This window comes from Phyllosticta citribraziliensis (assembly GCF_038025025.1).
Source record: "Phyllosticta citribraziliensis strain CPC 17464 chromosome Unknown J3D65scaffold_3, whole genome shotgun sequence".
NCBI lineage: Eukaryota > Fungi > Ascomycota > Dothideomycetes > Botryosphaeriales > Phyllostictaceae > Phyllosticta > Phyllosticta citribraziliensis.
In genome coordinates this window covers 929,971-946,548 of record NW_027117340.1, presented here as the reverse complement: position 1 = coordinate 946,548, position 16,578 = coordinate 929,971, and the positions used below count along the sequence as shown (strand labels likewise).

At 56.9% G+C, this 16,578-nt stretch overlaps 5 protein-coding genes across 5 annotated transcripts; 3 read left to right on the top strand and 2 right to left on the bottom strand.

Annotated features, from left to right (window-relative positions):
- Window positions 1-115: 115 nt before the first annotated feature.
- On the bottom strand, window positions 116-5,755 carry J3D65DRAFT_250724 (uncharacterized protein). Its single transcript, XM_066794798.1, has 2 exons — window positions 770-5,755; window positions 116-720 (listed from the first exon to the last, which is right to left on the bottom strand). Exons 1-2 carry the CDS (start codon window positions 5,627-5,629, stop codon window positions 130-132), a joined length of 5,451 nt encoding a protein of 1,816 aa, XP_066657661.1. The 5' UTR covers window positions 5,630-5,755; the 3' UTR covers window positions 116-129.
- A 2,357-nt stretch (window positions 5,756-8,112) lies between these two features.
- On the top strand, window positions 8,113-9,432 carry J3D65DRAFT_251270 (HAD-superfamily hydrolase). Its single transcript, XM_066794803.1, has one exon. The coding sequence runs from the start codon at window positions 8,332-8,334 to the stop codon at window positions 9,013-9,015; it is 684 nt and encodes a 227-aa protein (XP_066657660.1). The 5' UTR covers window positions 8,113-8,331; the 3' UTR covers window positions 9,016-9,432.
- J3D65DRAFT_250740 (uncharacterized protein) lies at window positions 9,210-11,329 on the bottom strand. Its single transcript, XM_066794799.1, has 7 exons — window positions 11,114-11,329; window positions 11,024-11,061; window positions 10,825-10,911; window positions 10,546-10,752; window positions 10,204-10,492; window positions 9,808-10,098; window positions 9,210-9,717 (listed from the first exon to the last, which is right to left on the bottom strand). Exons 1-7 carry the CDS (start codon window positions 11,157-11,159, stop codon window positions 9,404-9,406), a joined length of 1,272 nt encoding a protein of 423 aa, XP_066657659.1. The 5' UTR covers window positions 11,160-11,329; the 3' UTR covers window positions 9,210-9,403.
- A 1,238-nt stretch (window positions 11,330-12,567) lies between these two features.
- J3D65DRAFT_665482 (uncharacterized protein) lies at window positions 12,568-13,203 on the top strand (the record flags this gene model as incomplete). Its single annotated transcript, XM_066802843.1, has 1 exon — window positions 12,568-13,203. The coding sequence occupies one exon, from the start codon at window positions 12,568-12,570 to the stop codon at window positions 13,201-13,203; it is 636 nt and encodes a 211-aa protein (XP_066657658.1).
- An 812-nt stretch (window positions 13,204-14,015) lies between these two features.
- On the top strand, window positions 14,016-15,973 carry J3D65DRAFT_665481 (uncharacterized protein; the record flags this gene model as incomplete). Its single annotated transcript, XM_066802842.1, has 5 exons — window positions 14,016-14,177; window positions 14,225-15,076; window positions 15,136-15,495; window positions 15,588-15,794; window positions 15,845-15,973. The coding sequence occupies 5 exons, from the start codon at window positions 14,016-14,018 to the stop codon at window positions 15,971-15,973; spliced, it is 1,710 nt and encodes a 569-aa protein (XP_066657657.1).
- Between the last annotated feature and the right edge of the window lie 605 nt (window positions 15,974-16,578).

Here is a 16,578-nt window from a genome sequence, read left to right as displayed (position 1 = left end):
GCCTCACATTCGTCTCTCCGGCCTCCTCCCACAGAAGCCGCAGAGCTCGTGTGGCACAGCAGGTCGCCAAAGTCTCCCCAACAAATCATCCACTCACTCTGAGCTCATCCTCCTCTCCACTCGACAAGTCTACTTTGAGTTGGATCCAAAGAGACCGCCGACGAGCGGCAATCCCGCCACGGGGTTGCCCTTCTTCTTGTCCTTCGACTTGCCGCCCAGGGCCTCGGAGATGCTGCCGAGTCCCAGGCCGTTGAGCAGCTTGTTGATGCCCAGACCACCGAGCAGGCCGTTGACGAGACCGCCAAGTCCAAGGCCGTTGAGAAGACGACCAACAAGACCCAGCACACCCGACAGCAGCAAGCCGACTGCTGCAATGATTTGGAACAGCGGCTCGGTGAGCAGAGCCCAGAGCGGGTTCAGCTTCTTCTTGGCGTGGGGCATGTCGGCAATCTTCTTCTTTGCGTTGTCGATGCAAGTCACGACAGTAGTCGTGAGCTCCTTGAGGCAGTCGGCCAGGCGGTACTCTTCTGGCGTGGCTTCACGAGTGCCAGCACGACCCTTGGCTTGAGCGGCGATGCGGCCATCCGGGTCAAGACCACGAAGGGCACCGTTGCACTCTTGGAGGATGCGGCCAGCTTCTTCGATGAGCGGCTTGACGTTCTCGACGAGCTGCTCTTCGTCAAGCTCGTCGCGAGGCGTCTTGTCGGCGGCTTCAATGTACTATAACGCTGTTAGTCGAGCTTTTGAAGGACGTCTGGAATCTACTTACCTCTGTGATTTGCTTGCACACCGGCTGCACCCTCTCGAGCGTCTGCTGGCAAATGTTGGCCATCTTGTCTGCCAACTCGGCATCTTCCTTCTTCTTGCGCATCTCCTCGAGTTCCTCCTCGGAAGGACCCTCTTCGGGCTCTTCCTCGGGCTCCTCGACAATGTTCTCAAGAAGCGTGACTTCGCCGACCTTGTTGCCGTCATTGTCCACGACATATCCGTTGTCGTCAATCTCGAGGCCGGCGCAGTGGCCCAAGTCGCCGGCAGTGAGGCGACCCATGATGTTGCCTTCTTCGTCACGGACCTCGCCCTCCCTGTTGACACGACGGCCAGACATGGGGTTGACGCGGCGCTCCTTCTCCTCGGGCTCCCAGCGCTCAGCCTTGCCAATGAGGTTGCCGTTCTTGTCGATGATTTCGCCTTCCTCGTCGACCTTGTGGCCCATGAGCTTCTTGACATCTCCCTCAACAACGCGTCCGACGATGGAGCCGTCGGGAGTGACAACCAAGCCCTCCTTGGCGACAGTGATGTTGTCGAAACCGGCAAAGGGCCCTTCGGGCGAGGTCTCCACACCGTGAGCAAGCTCAGCGCGGCCAATGACATTGCCTGCATTGTCCCAGATCTGGCCCTTGCCGTCAACCCTGCGGCCGACCATCGCCTTGGGGTCTCCCTCGGCGACGCGACCAACAATGGCGCCGGCAGAGTCGACAACGTTACCAGCCTTGTTGACGGTACAGCCGGCGAGAGCGGACAAGTCTTCGGGCTCCTCGGGCTCCTCCTCTGGCGCCTCCCAGCGCTCAGCGTGGCCCTTGACATTGCCGAACTTGTCGATGATATCACCGTCCTCGTCGACGCCCAAGCCGATGAGCTTCTTTGGGTCGCCCTCGGTGAGTTCACCGACCACATTGCCATCGGCGTCCTCGACCTTGCCGCCCTCAACGACACGGAGACCCTCGAGACCAGCGAAGGGACCCTCGGGCTTGGCGACGCGCTCGTTCTCGGGAATGAGAATGCAGCGACCGACAACCTTGCCCGTGTCACCGTGGATTTGACCAAGCTCATCGCAGCGGCGGCCAGCAAGTTCCGAGATGTTGCCCTCGACCAGACGACCGACGGGGATGCCATTCTCGTCGACAACGAGGCCTTGCTTGTTGAGCACCTTGTTGTTGAGAATTGAAAGATCGGGCTCCTCCTCGGGCTCCTCCTCCTCTTCTTCAAGGGGCTCGGCGTGACCCTTGACGTTTCCGTACTTGTCGATGATGTCGCCGTCTTCGTCAACCGCAAGACCAATCAAGCGCTTGGGGTTGCCCTCGGTGATTTCGCCAACAATGTTGTCGTCCTCGTCCGCAACTTTGCCACCCTCGACAACGCGAAGACCCTCGAGACCAGCGAAGGGACCTTCGGGGCGACTCTCGCGCTCGTGCTCGGGGATAAGCTGGACGCGTCCAATCAACTTGCCAGAATCGTTGAAGATTTCGCCATTCTCGTTGAGCGGCCTGCCGGCAACTTCCTTGACGTTGCCCTCGACGAGACGGGCAACTGGAGTACCTTCTTCGCCAATGACATTGCCAGACTTGTTGACAGTCTTGCCGGAGAGGAACGAGAGGTCGACAGGTTCTTCCTCGGGCTCCTCCTCGGGCTCCTCTTCATGCCAGCGCTCGGCATGGCCAATGACGGAGCCCTTCTTGTCGATGATATCTCCGTCTTCATCAACAGCGCGTCCAACAAGCTTTTTGGCGTCACCCTCGACAACAATGCCGACAGTGTTGCCGTTCTCGTCTTCGACCTTGCCATCCTTGACAACGATGAGACCTTCAAGGCCGGCAAATGGACCTTCCTCTTCGCCCTCTTCGATCGGCACAGTCTGGGCGCGACCAATGACGTTGCCCTTGTTGTCCCAGAACTGGCCTTCGGCGTCGGCAGTGGCGCCGAGTTTGGAAAGCTTCTTCGCGTCTCCCTCGACGAGCTCGCCGACGGTGACGCCATCGTTGTTGATGAGCTTTCCAGCCTTGTTGACCTTGAGTCCTTCGAGGATGTTGAGGGGTGGAAGCTGAGGCCCTTCTTCGCCTTCTTCTTCGCCTTCTCCCTCGCCTTCTCCCTCGACGCCGTCGACGGCTTCTTCACCAGTCTTCTCGGCATCGTCTGCAGCCTCCTCAGCCTGCTCGATGGGTTCGCCGTCCGCGTTGGCAAGTTGGGCTCCCTCGGGGATTTCCTCATCAGCATCAATCTCCTGGGGCAGGACGCGGACACGGCCGATGATGTTGCCGTCCTTGTCCAAGACCTCGCCCTTGTCGTTGAGCTTCTTGCCAGCGCAGTCAGAAAGTTCACCCTGAACAAGCTCCCCGATTGCGTCGCCATCCTCGTTGAGAACCTGGCCCTTCTTGTTGACCTTGAGGCCATCAAGAATGTCGAGGTTGGGGATGATTTGCTTGGGGCCTTCGTCGAGTTCGCCCAGACGGGAGAGAAGTTCGCGAGTCGCCTCCTCGGCAGCCTCGCCAGGAACAAGCTCGACTCGGCCAACAACCTTGCCGTTGTCAAGGACTTCGCCCTTGTCGTTGATGGTCTTTCCAGCAGCCTTCTTCAGGTCGCCCTCGGTGAGCTCGCCAATCTCTTCACCCTCCTCGTTGAGAACCTTGCCCTTCTTGTTGACCTTGAGGCCGTCCAAGATGCGCAGGTCGAGGTTGACCGGGTGGAGACGCTCCTGCAGAGCTTCGGCAGCGCCGTCAGCAAGCTCAACATTGCCGAGGACGTTGCCCTCTTCATCGACGACTTCGCCCTTGTCGTTGACAGTTAGGCCCTTGACCTTGTTGATGTCAACGCCAGATTGGACCTGAGCAAGGACATTGCCCTCGTCGTCGACAATCTCGCCCTGAGAGTTGATTTCTTGGCCCTCGAGAGCAGAGACGCCAGGAAGGTCGGGAACTTCGTCTTCGGCTTGAGTCTTGGCTTTGGAAACCGCCTCGCCCGTCTCATCAAGACCGGACTTGGCGGATTTGGGTGCGGCACTCGGAGCAGTTCCAGCAGTGGACTTGGCCCTTTCGGTAGCGGCGCCAACAGTCTTACCAGCCTTGCTAGGGGTCTCCTCGGCCTTGCTCTTGACTTCTTCAGGGGCTTCGGTCTCGGGGACACCGTCCTGGACACCGTTCTGCAGCTCTTCGACAAGTTCCTCGGCGTCGGGATGAATCTCCGCGCGGCCAATGACGTTGCCGTCGTCGTCGAGAATCTCGCCTCTTTCATTGACGGTTCGGCCGCGGAGCTCCTCAATGTCGCCCTCGGCAATGCGTCCAATGAAGTCGCCTTCGTCGTTGAGGATGTCGCCGGCATTGTTGACGGTCAGTCCCTTGAGAATGGAAAGATCGGGACCTCCAGACGCGGCGCGGCGAGCCTCCTCGGCCTTCTTCTCGGCTTCCCTCCTCATCTTGTCGACGACTTCGGGAAGGAGCTCACAGCGACCGACGAGGTCACCATCATCGTCCAGGATTTCTCCATCGTCACCAATGGAGTAGCCCTGGAGGTCTTCGGCGTCACCCTCCACGAGCTTACCAATCTGGTTGCCCTCCTTGTCCAGGATACTGCCGTCCTCCTGGACCTCGAGGCCCTTGAGAACGGTTAGGTCGGGCCCTTGGGGAAGTTCCTGGCCAGTGGTATCCTCGGCCGTGTCTTTGGCCTGGTCTGCAGCACCTTCGGCCGTGTCCTTGACGCCGTCGACGGCGCCGTTGACCTTGCTCGGGGCGTCGCTGGTGGCCCCCTGAGCAGTGTCCTTGGCGCCGTCAACTGCATCACCAGCCTTGCTGGGAGCTTCGCTGGTGGCCCCCTGAGCGGTCTCCTTGGCGCCGTCAACCGCGCCTTCGGCCTTGTCGGGCACGTCGCCAGCAGCATCTTCGGCAGTGTCCTTGGCGCCGTCAACCGCTCCTGTGGCTTTGTCGGGGGCGTCGCCAGTAGCGTCTTCGGCAGTGTCTTTGGCGTCATCGACAGTGTCGTCAACACCGTCGGCAACATCTCCAGCAGTGTCTTCTGCCTCCTCAGGCAGGTCCTGAGCTTTTTCTGGGAGATCCTCGGCGGTGTCCTGGACATCTCCTGCAACTCCTTCGGCGGTGTCCTTGGCGTCGGAGCCAGCGCCCTGAACATCGCTGGCGGCACTCGAAGCGGCCTTTGAAGGATCCTTTGCCGCCTTGCCAGACTTTCCAGCGAGACTGGAGGCACGGCCAGCGAGGTTCTTGGCTCCAGACAGGACGCTGCTGCCCCTCTGCCTGGCACCTTCGCCGTTGCTGCCAGCCTTTTCCGAGACATTGGCAGAGTCCTGGGCCGACTCTGCAGTGTCTTCAGCAGTGTCCTCGGCGTCGTCGCCAAGGTCACCAGCCTTCTCTGTGGCGTCGTCGGCAGTGTCTTCAATGTCGTCGTCGTTCGGATCGGCACCGCCCGTCACATCTTCGGCCTCCTGGAGAGGCTTGGGGTCTTGTTCTTTCAAATCACCGGTGGCCTCGGAGACCTTGGCAGTGGCATCGTCGCCGGCATCGCTAGCAGCTTGGCTCGCCTGCTGTGGGGTGTCTTCGGCAGCGCCCTTGAGGCCCTGGGTCTTTTCGGAGAGGTCGTCCGTCGACTGCTGGAGTGGGAGGTCCTGCTTGTCATCGGTCTTCTTCTCGCCGAGCTTGGGGGTCCTCGAGGACTGAGGCTTGCGGCCGAGCTTTGTGGGAGTGCGGGGAGTTTCGGTAGCTTTTCCGGCGGCGGGGGAAGGCATGTTGGTGGGTGGTCGTAACTTTCGTGGAGTGGAACGTGAACTCGTAGTGGAGGAGTGGGAAGATCTTCTAGTGGGAGAGAGGGGGAAGGAATACAATTCGTAACTTGGGGGAGATTTGGGCATGCAATGGTATAGTGGGAGGTTGGTGTGGGAGGATAGATGTCGAGGCAACTAAGCCAGGCCGGTCAAAGGTTAAATGGATGGTCGAGGGGACGCGAAAAAGGCGTCTGCGGCTATGACGTAGGCATGAGAGGACCATCGTGTTGGAGGAGGACTTGGAGCTCTGGGTCTGCAGGGTAGCTCGCGCCTCAGCGATAGCGTCATAGGGAAACTTGTTTTGGCCATCACGTTACACGCTGGCGGGCGTCGAAGGCGAATGGGGAGTGCACATTGCGTCAGATGGCGAGGGTCGAACGGCCTGGCGCAGGAGGCCTGGCGTCTGGTAAGACGGAGCTGTGGCTGGGCATCTGCTGCGACATGGATGGTGACTTGCAAGCCAGTCGAGTACGGTAGCCATCGACGATTCGCGGGTGGTGGAGCAGCGATCGAGAGTCGAGAGGACCGGACGGTAGTTCTCGTGAGACAGACGGCGTCAAGACGCGTTGGACGAAGTTGTGCAGCCGGCGGAGCCCGCATGACATGGTGTGGCGGCGACAGCAGGTATCATCCCGGTCGCTGGGTGCATAAACCGGATTGGGTGCACCGCGTCAGACCTGGAGGAGTAGTCCACCGGGGGGGTTCCATCTCTTGCGCTGTATGCAATTGAGAAGACTGTGGTTTTGGCATCGCTGTCGTTGATTGAGATTGTCGTCGGTTGAGGTCTGGTCTGGTGCTCTGGACCATGCCCGGTGATTGACGTTGGATGAGGTGGTGATGGAGAGAATTGGGAAGTTGGAACGCCACCTCAGCGGGAGCGACAGCCACTTACGCCACTAGCCGGCCTGTGCTCACCCTCACGGCACTGGACCTGCCACAACACCATTGGATCTTCTGTTCTCCCCCTCTGCTCCCAGAGACAATTGACCTGAACCTGAACCTGAACGTCGACTCTCTCCCGTCCCACCTCACCCGTCTCCGCCTCCGCCTCCGCCTCCGCCGAATCAATCCTTCCTCCGTCGATCAATCGCGGCTACCCGCAGCTCCCATGCGTCCGTCGAAACCTTCCGAGTCCAAGGGATGCCAAAACTTGACACGACCCTTTCTTCCAGCCGTCAACTGACCGCCGCGTCTTCGGCCTTGCCGTCCCAGCTCGGAACATGGGCTACACCATCCGCTGCACGCACGCTACATCCCATCCACCCATTGCTTTTGTTCCTCTCGTGAGCGGCGCTGCCGTGTCACTGCCCGCTTCATCGGGAGCCGGGACCAACTTCGCCCGCCGTCGATCACAGAAAACGGCTGCCAAAGCTGAAACCGGACAATTTGCCAACTGCTTTTCCCCGCCCGACAGATGCGTGGCCTTTCTTCTTGGGCCTCTCCGACATCCCAATCTGGTTTGCGCTCGTCTTTTGTGGAGATCTATATCCACCCCTCTACGTCAAGATGCCATATGAACACCTCACCTCCATCTCTGCCCTACAGGATTTGGTCAACTGCATCCAGTCGACCCCGATTGAGACGTCACCACCAACTCCCATCAATCGACCTCGTCCAACACGTCGCCCCTCGAGTTACCTCCGTGTGGGTCAGCGCTTCTACGTCCGTACCCCTAGCCATCTCATGATCAATGCCGTCTCCGCAATGACATCGTGCGAGCTAGAATGGATGCAAGGACAACAGAGACCGACTCTACTTCTCAACTTGCATCAGCCGTCTCCAAACTAGTCCAATCTGACATTCGACAAGTCCATCACCTGTCAAATCCATCCAAACAAACCCGACGTGCCGCCTTGACTGCAGCATTCGGCCAGACTCGAGCTACCCTTGGTCCGAATCCCTGGGGATGCACCATCTACTCGATCCTTTGCATCCGGCTGTTTCCAGCCGCCTCGATCCAGCCAATCCTGTCAAACTCCCTCAAACGTGCAATCGCTAATGATGAAGGAAGTAGTGGCGAGTCAGGTAGGTGACAAAATGAGTAAGGCGCGACAATGAGGCTCTTCGCTAAGTCTACCCTGGGGATCCCTGGCCTGAAAATCGTGCATCAGGGTAAAAACTGGAGCCTACTGCCGTTCCTTCAAGTCAACCACTTATTTTTACAACTTCTTCTAGATGTTCTCACTACGAAGGATGTACAATGTCGCAGCGCTTCCTAACGAATGCTCAGCATTGCCAACTGACACGGGAATGCCCTTCCCTGCGTGGCCACGACGCAAATGGACTGCTCGCGCGCAATGCCTCACCACTTGTTTGCTGGTATGGATTTACCAATTAATGCTAGCAGTGTAAAGAAAGAATCTCTTTCACAGCGGCAGAACATTCAACTGTGCTGCAAATTGAGCACCTTGGTGACCTTATCGTAATCCGCGGAAAACGGCGCCACGGCAGCGAAGCCGATCGCAGGCGCCCGTCCAGCCACAACCTCAACTCCATTCAACTTGCGGGCTCACGGACAACTGCGGCGCAGGTGGATATCACAAAGTATTGTGGGGAAAATATATATATAGGTGGGATAGCTAAGTAGTTTACAGCTTCTCTATCTCGTCGCTTTGCTCAACCCCCACTCCCGGTCCCCCTCGTCTTCTATCAAAACGTCCGTACTCGAACAACGCAGCTCCAGTCTACAGAACATTCCATCCAAACCACTGTCCACCACCAAATTTCCTCACTTTCCTCACTGTCCTCCGTTTGCTGCAAGCTCAAGAGAAACAAAACACGTCCACACCATGGCGACTCCACGCATAACGTTCGAGCCCAAATACATCACCTTCGACTGCTACGGCACGCTCATCGACTTCAACATGTCGCGCATGGCACGCGAAGTCTACGGCCCCAAGCTATCCCCTGAAATGCTCGAGCGCTTCGTGCACCTCTTCAGCGGCTACCGGGTCGACGAAGTCATGGGGCCCTACAAGCCGTACCGGGACGTGATCCTCAACTCACTGCGACGCACCTGCACGCGACTCTCAGTCCCCTACGACGAGGCACTCGCCGAGACCTTCTACGCGGCCATCCCCACCTGGGGCCCACACGCCGACGTGCCGGCCGGCCTCTCGCGGCTGGCCAAAAAATACAAGCTGGTCATCCTGTCCAATGCGGCCGACGAGCAGATCATGAGCAACGTGGACAAGCTGGGGGCGCCGTTCCACGCCGTCTTCACGGCGCAGCAGGCGCAGAGCTACAAGCCGCGCATGCAGGGCTTCGAGTACATGTTTGGGCAGCTGGGCTGCGAGCCGCAGGACGTGCTGCACGTCAGCAGCAGCTTGCGCTATGATTTGATGACGGCCGAGAGCATGGGGATTACGCACAAGGTTTTTGTCAGGGGGAGGAGGCATGAGCCGCCCACGCCGGAGTACAATTATTATGAGGTTGAGGATATTGGCCATTTGGCGGATTTGTTGGGGTTGTAGGGGGTTTTGTGCGGTGGGGAGCAGGTTGGTGTGAGTTGGGCTGCTCTGCGTCGATTTAGTTTGTTTCTTCCTCTCGAGCTATCAGATGTGCTCTGTGTCTTGCTTCCTTCTGGAGATTGCGATCAAAAAAAAAGAGTCTATATTTGGTCAACACTTCCTCTACCTCGCTCGCCAATTGCATTTCTCTGGCGTCTGGCCTCCCAACCCAGCTCTACCCAGACGACATTGCAACGCAAAAGGCATCGTTAACCTATATATTTCATTTCAAACTTGAGCACTGCTCCCACAAAGACATGAGATTCGCTATCCAAAAACGCGCACACGAAACAAACCCGCCACCCAGACTCCCTCCCTATTCGTACACCCCATCCGTCCACCCATCCGACCATCACTCCGCCCTGCCACTCCCCACCTCCCTCTCCCTCCCCCCATCTTCACCCGTCTCCGCCTTGGCGGCCCCCGGCACCTTCTGCGCGACCGAGTACTTGAAAATCATGCTCTGCATGAGGCGCTCCCAGTCATGGACGTCGAGCGAGTTCTGCAGGTTGCTGGCCACGACCTCGCTGCCGCGCGCCACGACCTCGCGCTCGTAGCGCTTGACGGCGTCGGCGAGGGCGGCCGGCGTGTGCGTCGGCATGGCGGCGATTTGCTGGACGAGCTGCGCGCAGTCGAGGATCGCGTTGTTGAGGCCTTGGCCGCGGTCTATTTGTCGTCAGTCTCTGGGAGTTGCGCTCTACGATGCGATACGTTTGTTTGAAGGATCAGGGGTAGAACAGGGGACTTTGTGCTTACGCGGCGTCATGGGGTGCACGGCGTCGCCGGCCAGCGTGACTTTGCCGTGCGCCGGGTGGTCGGCCCACGGCTGCGACGGCCAGTACGGCAGGTAGTTTGCCCAGGCGGGCGCGTCGTCCGGGGCGGCGCGCGTGATGCTGCGGAAGACGTCGCCGAAGGCCTCGCAGCGCGCCTTTAGGTCGCGCATGATGTCGGCGCTGCTGCTATACGAGAGCGGCCCCGTTTGCCGCCAGCTCATGAGGAAGAGAAACGTCCATTCGGCGGGGTCGGGACTGCTCACTGCGTCGTGCGCTGTGGGACGTCAGCTCTGTGTAATTCTCTATGTTTTTTGATATGTGGAAGGGGAGAGGGGTGGACGGCTTGGGGAAGCAGGGGGAGAAATCAGGGGAGACTGACTTGCCAGCCACAGAAAGTTGCCATTTGGATGCAAGGCGCACGTAATGCGCTCGTGCAGTGCCTGCAGCTCGCGCACCTTGTCGGCGGGCAGCTTGATCAGGCTCGATGCCATGACAATGTCCGAGTAGAGCAGCTTCCCCTTTTCCGGGCCCAGCAGGTATTCGCGTGTCGGCGAATGCGCGCCCTCTGCTCCCACGAGCAGCGTCGCCGTGTGCTGCGTGCCGTCGGCAAACGAGGCCGTCACGCCAGGCCCGGATTCTGCGTCGATGCTGACGAGTTTCTTGTTGTACTGTGGTTGAGATGTTAGCTGTTGCGGTTGCGTCTCGAAACGTGCTGACTTACCCGAACGTCAATGCCCGACCCCATGACGCGGGCAAACTCTCTCCTGCGTAGTCGCAGATAGTAAGGCGTGTCCAATTGGGTCATGAGTTCGCCCGTGACGCCGTTGAAGAAGGGAATAAAGGCATCAGGAGACGGCCGAAAGTTGTCTACTTGTGCAGAAATAATCTTTTCGCTTGCCTCTTTGGGTAGACATTCGTCGAGTGACGTCTATCACGACCACATGTCAGAAACATGGTTTCCATAAAACAAACACGTTCGGAGAGCAATGGGTTGGCTTACCTGAGCCCAGTAGATGCCAAAGTTCCAGTCGCGCGGTCGCGAGTCCAAGTCGGGGTCTCTCTCGAACACTGTGCATTTTATGCCTGCCTAAGAATTCGTCAGGACCGAGTCGATTCGTCCAATTATCAGAGCAACGAGGGAAAGGCGAACAGAGAGAGAGAGAGAGAAAAAGTGCAGAGAAGAAACACCTCCCACATACCTTTTTCAGCCCCTGAGCGATCAGTCTCCCGCCAGAGCCTGAATGACAACGTCAGCGAACGTCCAGCTTCGATGAAATGGCCGCTTTAACCTGCTCCGATGACCATGACACTTATGTCCTCGCTAAGACTGCCCATAGCTGCGATTGTTCAGGAGACGAAAAAAGGGTGACGCATGAACCGAATCAAACGATTCGAGAGAGATATTGCGCTCAAGATTTTTGGCGATGATTTTTTCTTTTCACAACGACGACACTCAAAGGCGGGGAAGCATGCGGAATATGTGGTGTACAAGTGCAACCGGGACGGACGGACAACGACGTCTTTGAACGTCTCGCCACCCGACTTTCCAATCATCAAGCCAGCGCTCCGCACGCTACATGACGCACTGGTCCTGTAGCTAGCGGCGCGGAAAGGCGGCAGCGCGCGGTGGTGCATAGGCTATCGCTATCGCGGGTCGGGTCGCGGAGCTTTTCAGCTCAACTCACATCGCATCTGCTGTAGCCTGTACTACCGCAACCCCTTTGCGGACCGTACTGACAGTTCGGATCCGGGTGGTGGTGATGTTCGGAGACTCGGGTCGGAGGCACCGCGTGCCCCTTGGCGTGGCCCCACAACTTCTGGCGGACCTCATCCCTCATAGGGCTGCGCCAGGGTGCGGGTCGTCGTCTTCAGCCCTCAGGCCGCGAGTCGCGGCACCTGACAAGTAATGAGAAGAGGCGCGTTTTCTATTTTTCGAATGTGGAGACCACTGATGAGCCTTGCCAATGGCAAACATAGATGTCGGTGCCTGGCGATGGATGCCTTGTTTGGCCTGTCGAGTTTTGAGAGTCGAGATGTATGTACACAGGCTTCCGCCGGCCGTTCCTATGCCGCGGCAGGACAGATGGAATCGGCGGCCTCGGGACCCACGATCAACAAGAACTAATCGGATGGGTCGCGGTTGATGGCGAGCCGTTGTGATGGCTGGAGTCCAGGTCCCCGGCCCTTCTCCTTTTCATTCACGTGCCAGGAAGAAAGCTGTTCCGCTCCGAATTCAGGCATGCGTCAGGCCGAGACGTCAGGGTGCCTTGCGTCAAGACCAACTCCGCGTCAATCACCACCATCAAGGGAAGGGAATCATGGACCCAGGCCAACACGAACTGAAGGCTGTGGGCCACGCAGCCAAGGCAGGAACGGCCCGTAGGATGCTGATGCGCAAGCCTCTCAGTCATTCAGCCTCCCGTCAGTCCCTCTTGATGAGCCAAGTTTTGCCATTGGCCACGGCGTAATTGTTGTCTCATCGTCATCAGCGAACGAGATGTCTTCTGGCACCGACTGTGGCCGTGAGGCCTTGACACTGCCACGAGCGCCTCTCGCCACGGACCACCGCCAGTCACCCTGGGGAAGGCACTGCTTTGCCCTTTTAATTGCCCACCCACCACGCTGCTTCTCCTCCCTTGCTCTTGCAACATCCACCGTCTTCCATCTCCAGTCACGAACGTCCTGAATTTCCTCAGCCCTTTGCAACGACTTTACATCTCTCTACGAACCATCCTCCTTCAATATGCGTACCTCTGCTTTCGGCATCCTCGCTCTCCTGAGCATCGCCTCGGCCTCTGAGCTTCACCACGTCCTTCGCCGTCCTCACGGCGACACCGCCAACGTCCATGCCCGCGACATTATCGACGACGTCCAGTCTGTCGCTGGCGATGCCGTCTCGGGAGCTGGTGCCGCAGCATCGGGCGCCGGCGCCGCCGCCACGGGTGCCGCAGGAGATGTCACGAGCGTCGGCGGCGACGTGACGAGCGCGGGCGGCGACGCAGCCAGCAAGATCACCAGCGCTGCTGGCTCGGTCGGTACCGACGTCAACTCTCTCGCCAGCGGCGCCAGCGCCGACATCACCTCCGACCTCAGCAAGCTCCTGTCCGGCACAAACATTCCCACCAGCCTTCTCTCCGAGCTTGCCAGCCAGACCAGCCTGGGCGCTGCCGCCTCGTCGGCCCTCGCGGGCATCACCGGTAGCCAGTCTGCTGCCAGCGCCTCTGCTTCGGCTACGGGCTCCTCTGCCAGCGGCTCCTCTTCCTCGGACTCGAGCGCCTCTGTGACCAGCACTGCCGGCGCTGTCCCCGTTGCTACCGCCGCCGTCGGCCTGACGGGTCTCCTTGGTGTCGGTGCCGGTGTCCTCATGGGCATGATGTAAAAGCTGGATATCAGATCGATCGACCAGTAGCCACGTCCTTGAGGGACCTAGAGCAGTTTAACGACGACCGAATGCACATACACATATATGCCTGGATTTGCCTAATCACTTGACCTGTACATGTTGGAATTGATGGATGGGTGGATGCTTTTTGTACTATACCTCTTCTGCATTTTTCTTGATTTATCAAGATAGCCTTTCATTTGGACCTGAATCAAAAGCCTGGCCTGGGCGATTCTGCAACCACACGGGCTAGTGTGAGCCAACATTGGTTTTTCAGATTCATGTGCCGTAATCACCAGTCGTTCGAGGTACGTGCCACCAGCGTGGTGGCGGTTGCTGATTCTGGCTCAGCCTCGCCGATTGCTTACTTGGGCTAGCGCCACTGCCTCGCATCAACCCGGACCTGAACAACAAAAGTTTCTTCGACATAATCAAGATGAGCTATGAAGATACCAGACAGGGTAGCATTGCATCAGGCTGCTTGGCCATCCTACTGAGATGACCTTGTTCTTCATTAATTTCCCCATCCTTCGGCGCCACGAGCTCTTCCGACGAAGCTTACCGCAGCTTCCCACGTCGTGCTACCATCTTGAACGCCAGGATGACACACCATCTTCATCCGGGCCCAGATTAGCTTGCATGAATCTCCGGCCTTGCTGCTTTCATTTTCTCGGGCTGAGCGAAGCCCTCTTCACGTTCTTAAGCAGTCCTTCGCCTTCATCGCCTTCTGCTTTCCAACGGCACTTACCTCTACTGCCAGCTCAAATCTTCGATTGGTTCTTTTAGGGCTTGAAGGCTATACGGAAACGATGAGGAATCCATTTGCTGGGGCTGTCAAACGGCGGCAGGAGCGTAAACGCCAAGATATGCTGGAGGGAGGAGAGCTCCGTCCTCTTACTGGCGGCTCGAGACCAGCCTCGATTGGTCGACAGTCCCAAATTTTGCATCAGTCACAATCTTTAGATTCCGAGGTAGGTTGCTCTGTCACCACAAGACCACTTTCTAATCGTGTCCTCAGGCCAAATTTCGGGACGACTTTCGGGAGTACATATCGAACTCGGACGCCGAATTGATTGGCCAGAAAATCCAAGCATGGAAAAACCAAGGCGGATTCGAAATGCTTGCATCTTACTATGGCTACAGTCAAAATTCGGGGAAAGTTGCATTGAGACTCACCGAGGACTTGACATGGTATGCATGTCTCAAATTTTTCAGGGATTTGCTACAGAGAAACACCCACTCAGATTTTGAATTCCTGGCCATTTTTGCCGATTCGTCAGTCAGCTTCAAAGAAACCTTGACCTTCTGGCGGAAACTGTGGCCGTCCGGGCCATATTTAGTGGAGAACGTTGCGAGGATTATGAGACACTATGTCATCCGCGAAGCAGCGCTGGAATGGAACCTCCGGCCAAACCATACTCTCGAACTCAGCCTCCTTTTGGGTCAACAACGAGCGCATCGTTATACGCATGAATTCCCGCGCATACACAAAGTGAGCCTGTGGAAGGCTGGCCTGCCCTCTTCAAGCCCTGAGGTTGGTCCGGAGCTCACCACTCGAGACATTTTCGCTTTTGAGTACCCAACGAAGAAGACTATCATATCATTCACATCGGACCTTCACGTCTACGTCTTCAGACCCTTTGCAGGATTTCCCAGGATGAATCAACTCAACATTTGTCTATTCCACCATCAGTGCAAAAGCACCCGCAAAATCTTGCTGCTTGCACCTAATTCACACGATCTTGGGCAATTGCCCAATGCCAAAACATGGCATGGCCAGGTAATAGAAGTCACGCTATCTGCTGTGAGGCACATGCGAGATTGCTATATCGCTCTTGTGGAAAAGACCTTGAGAGAGCTGTACAGATTAGTGAGTGACATACGGTAAATCCGGATAACGATTGGAACATACAGCTAAGTCCGGCATAGGATGTTGATGGTCGCAAATACCCTTCTGCGAGCAAGCTACAACACGTGGTGCATCTCGAAGACTGCAGGCGAAGTGCGCTTTTGGCCTGTCACACGAATAATGTAACCGTGGATCGACTGCTGGGGTATCTCCGTGGTAACTTCGACATCTCGATGGCAGATGAACACAGGGAACATCTCCAAGACATCGCCAATTTCGCCAAGGATCTCGACTATTTCGCTGTGGAGTTGAACAGACTCGCCAAAGAAACCGAGCGGATTCGCCAGACGCTTAAAGAGCTGCTAGATCTGATGCAAATGCGGCGGACAACGGGCCTGACTTTGCTCGCAGGTCTCTTCATTCCAATGTCATTTGTTTCGGTAGGTGACGCATCAAAAGAAAAAGCCCATGAAAAAGAGAGAAAGAGAAACATCAAAATCGATGCGGACCGCTGATTATAAGCTCATGACAGTCCTTTTTCGGTATGAACATCAATCAACTAGACGGCGAAGTATCTACGTGGACGAACCAGACTTTCATCGATCCAACAGATCTCAACAAGACTATCGGGAGCAACATTACAGAGACCGCAACGCGAGGTGGCAACCAGTCCTTCGACCTGAACACCTTTTGGGCCATATCTATCCCGTTGACTTTGGGCTTCGGTGTCTTGCCTTCGGTCGGCGGCGCGACTATTCGTTGGTTGATTCGTTTTCTGACCCGCTATAGCTATTTGTGGCGCATTTGGTTGGCTCATCTAAGCTTAACGTATGTGTCAAACCTTTTTCTTACTACCGGCCCTACGTCGTTCCCCAACAGCCTGCGCACACAAAGACGTTTGATTTTATCTCACTCTGATACAGAGCCTCAACTGCGAGTTCATTATGGCTTCCTGTCGCCTTGTTCAGCCTAGGTTTGTACGGGATTTTTGTTGTTTCACAACTCAAGCTCGCAGCGCAAGAGAACAACTGGAAAGCCTTTTGCTACTGGATATTGATGTTCATTCTAAGTGTCATTGTTGCGTTTGGTCGATTTGCTACTAGCAGAGCATTGGGCGCCGATGCGGAGGAGGGGCTGTCTTCCTTGTGGGGGCTTGCCGGAATGGGATTCTGGGTTTTGTCGATGTTGATGTGGTGGCGCAAACCTGAGTGGCATTATTGGTTGAATATTAAGTGGAAGGGGTGATTTTGTGAAGGTGGAAGGACAGATCTCAGGAGAAGGAATGACGACTGCAAGTCCATGTAGGTGAAGTATTCACTCTCTGTTTCAAGAGGAGCAGGCACGCAAGGAACACGGAGATTTTTTCTTCAAGCATCGTCATCGTCCTCAAACTACCAAGACCTACCGCAAATGATGAACTGACTGTACACATTCGCTGAACACGTTTCATATCAAAACAGACATGGCACTCAGTTCACGCCTGTTCAGTAAAGCCCAAGTCAAACTCACGGCAGACGACTAAT

What these genes read in the sequence shown, in the direction of transcription:
- J3D65DRAFT_251270 (XM_066794803.1), top strand. Translation starts at nt 8,332, where the DNA reads ATGGCGACTCCACGCATAACGTTCGAGCCCAAATACATCACCTTCGAC.
- J3D65DRAFT_250724 (XM_066794798.1), bottom strand. Translation starts at nt 5,629, where the DNA reads ATGCCCAAATCTCCCCCAAGTTACGAATTGTATTCCTTCCCCCTCTCT. An exon ending in TGTGCAAGCAAATCACAGAG is followed by an intron (nt 721 to 769) that starts GTAAGTAGATTC and finishes ACAGCGTTATAG; the next exon opens with TACATTGAAGCCGCCGACAA.
- J3D65DRAFT_250740 (XM_066794799.1), bottom strand. Translation starts at nt 11,159, where the DNA reads ATGGGCAGTCTTAGCGAGGACATAAGTGTCATGGTCATCGGAGCAG. An exon ending in TGTCATGGTCATCGGAGCAG is followed by an intron (nt 11,062 to 11,113) that starts GTTAAAGCGGCC and finishes GTTGTCATTCAG; the next exon opens with GCTCTGGCGGGAGACTGATC. An exon ending in GGTCGGGCATTGACGTTCGG is followed by an intron (nt 10,493 to 10,545) that starts GTAAGTCAGCAC and finishes TCTCAACCACAG; the next exon opens with TACAACAAGAAACTCGTCAG.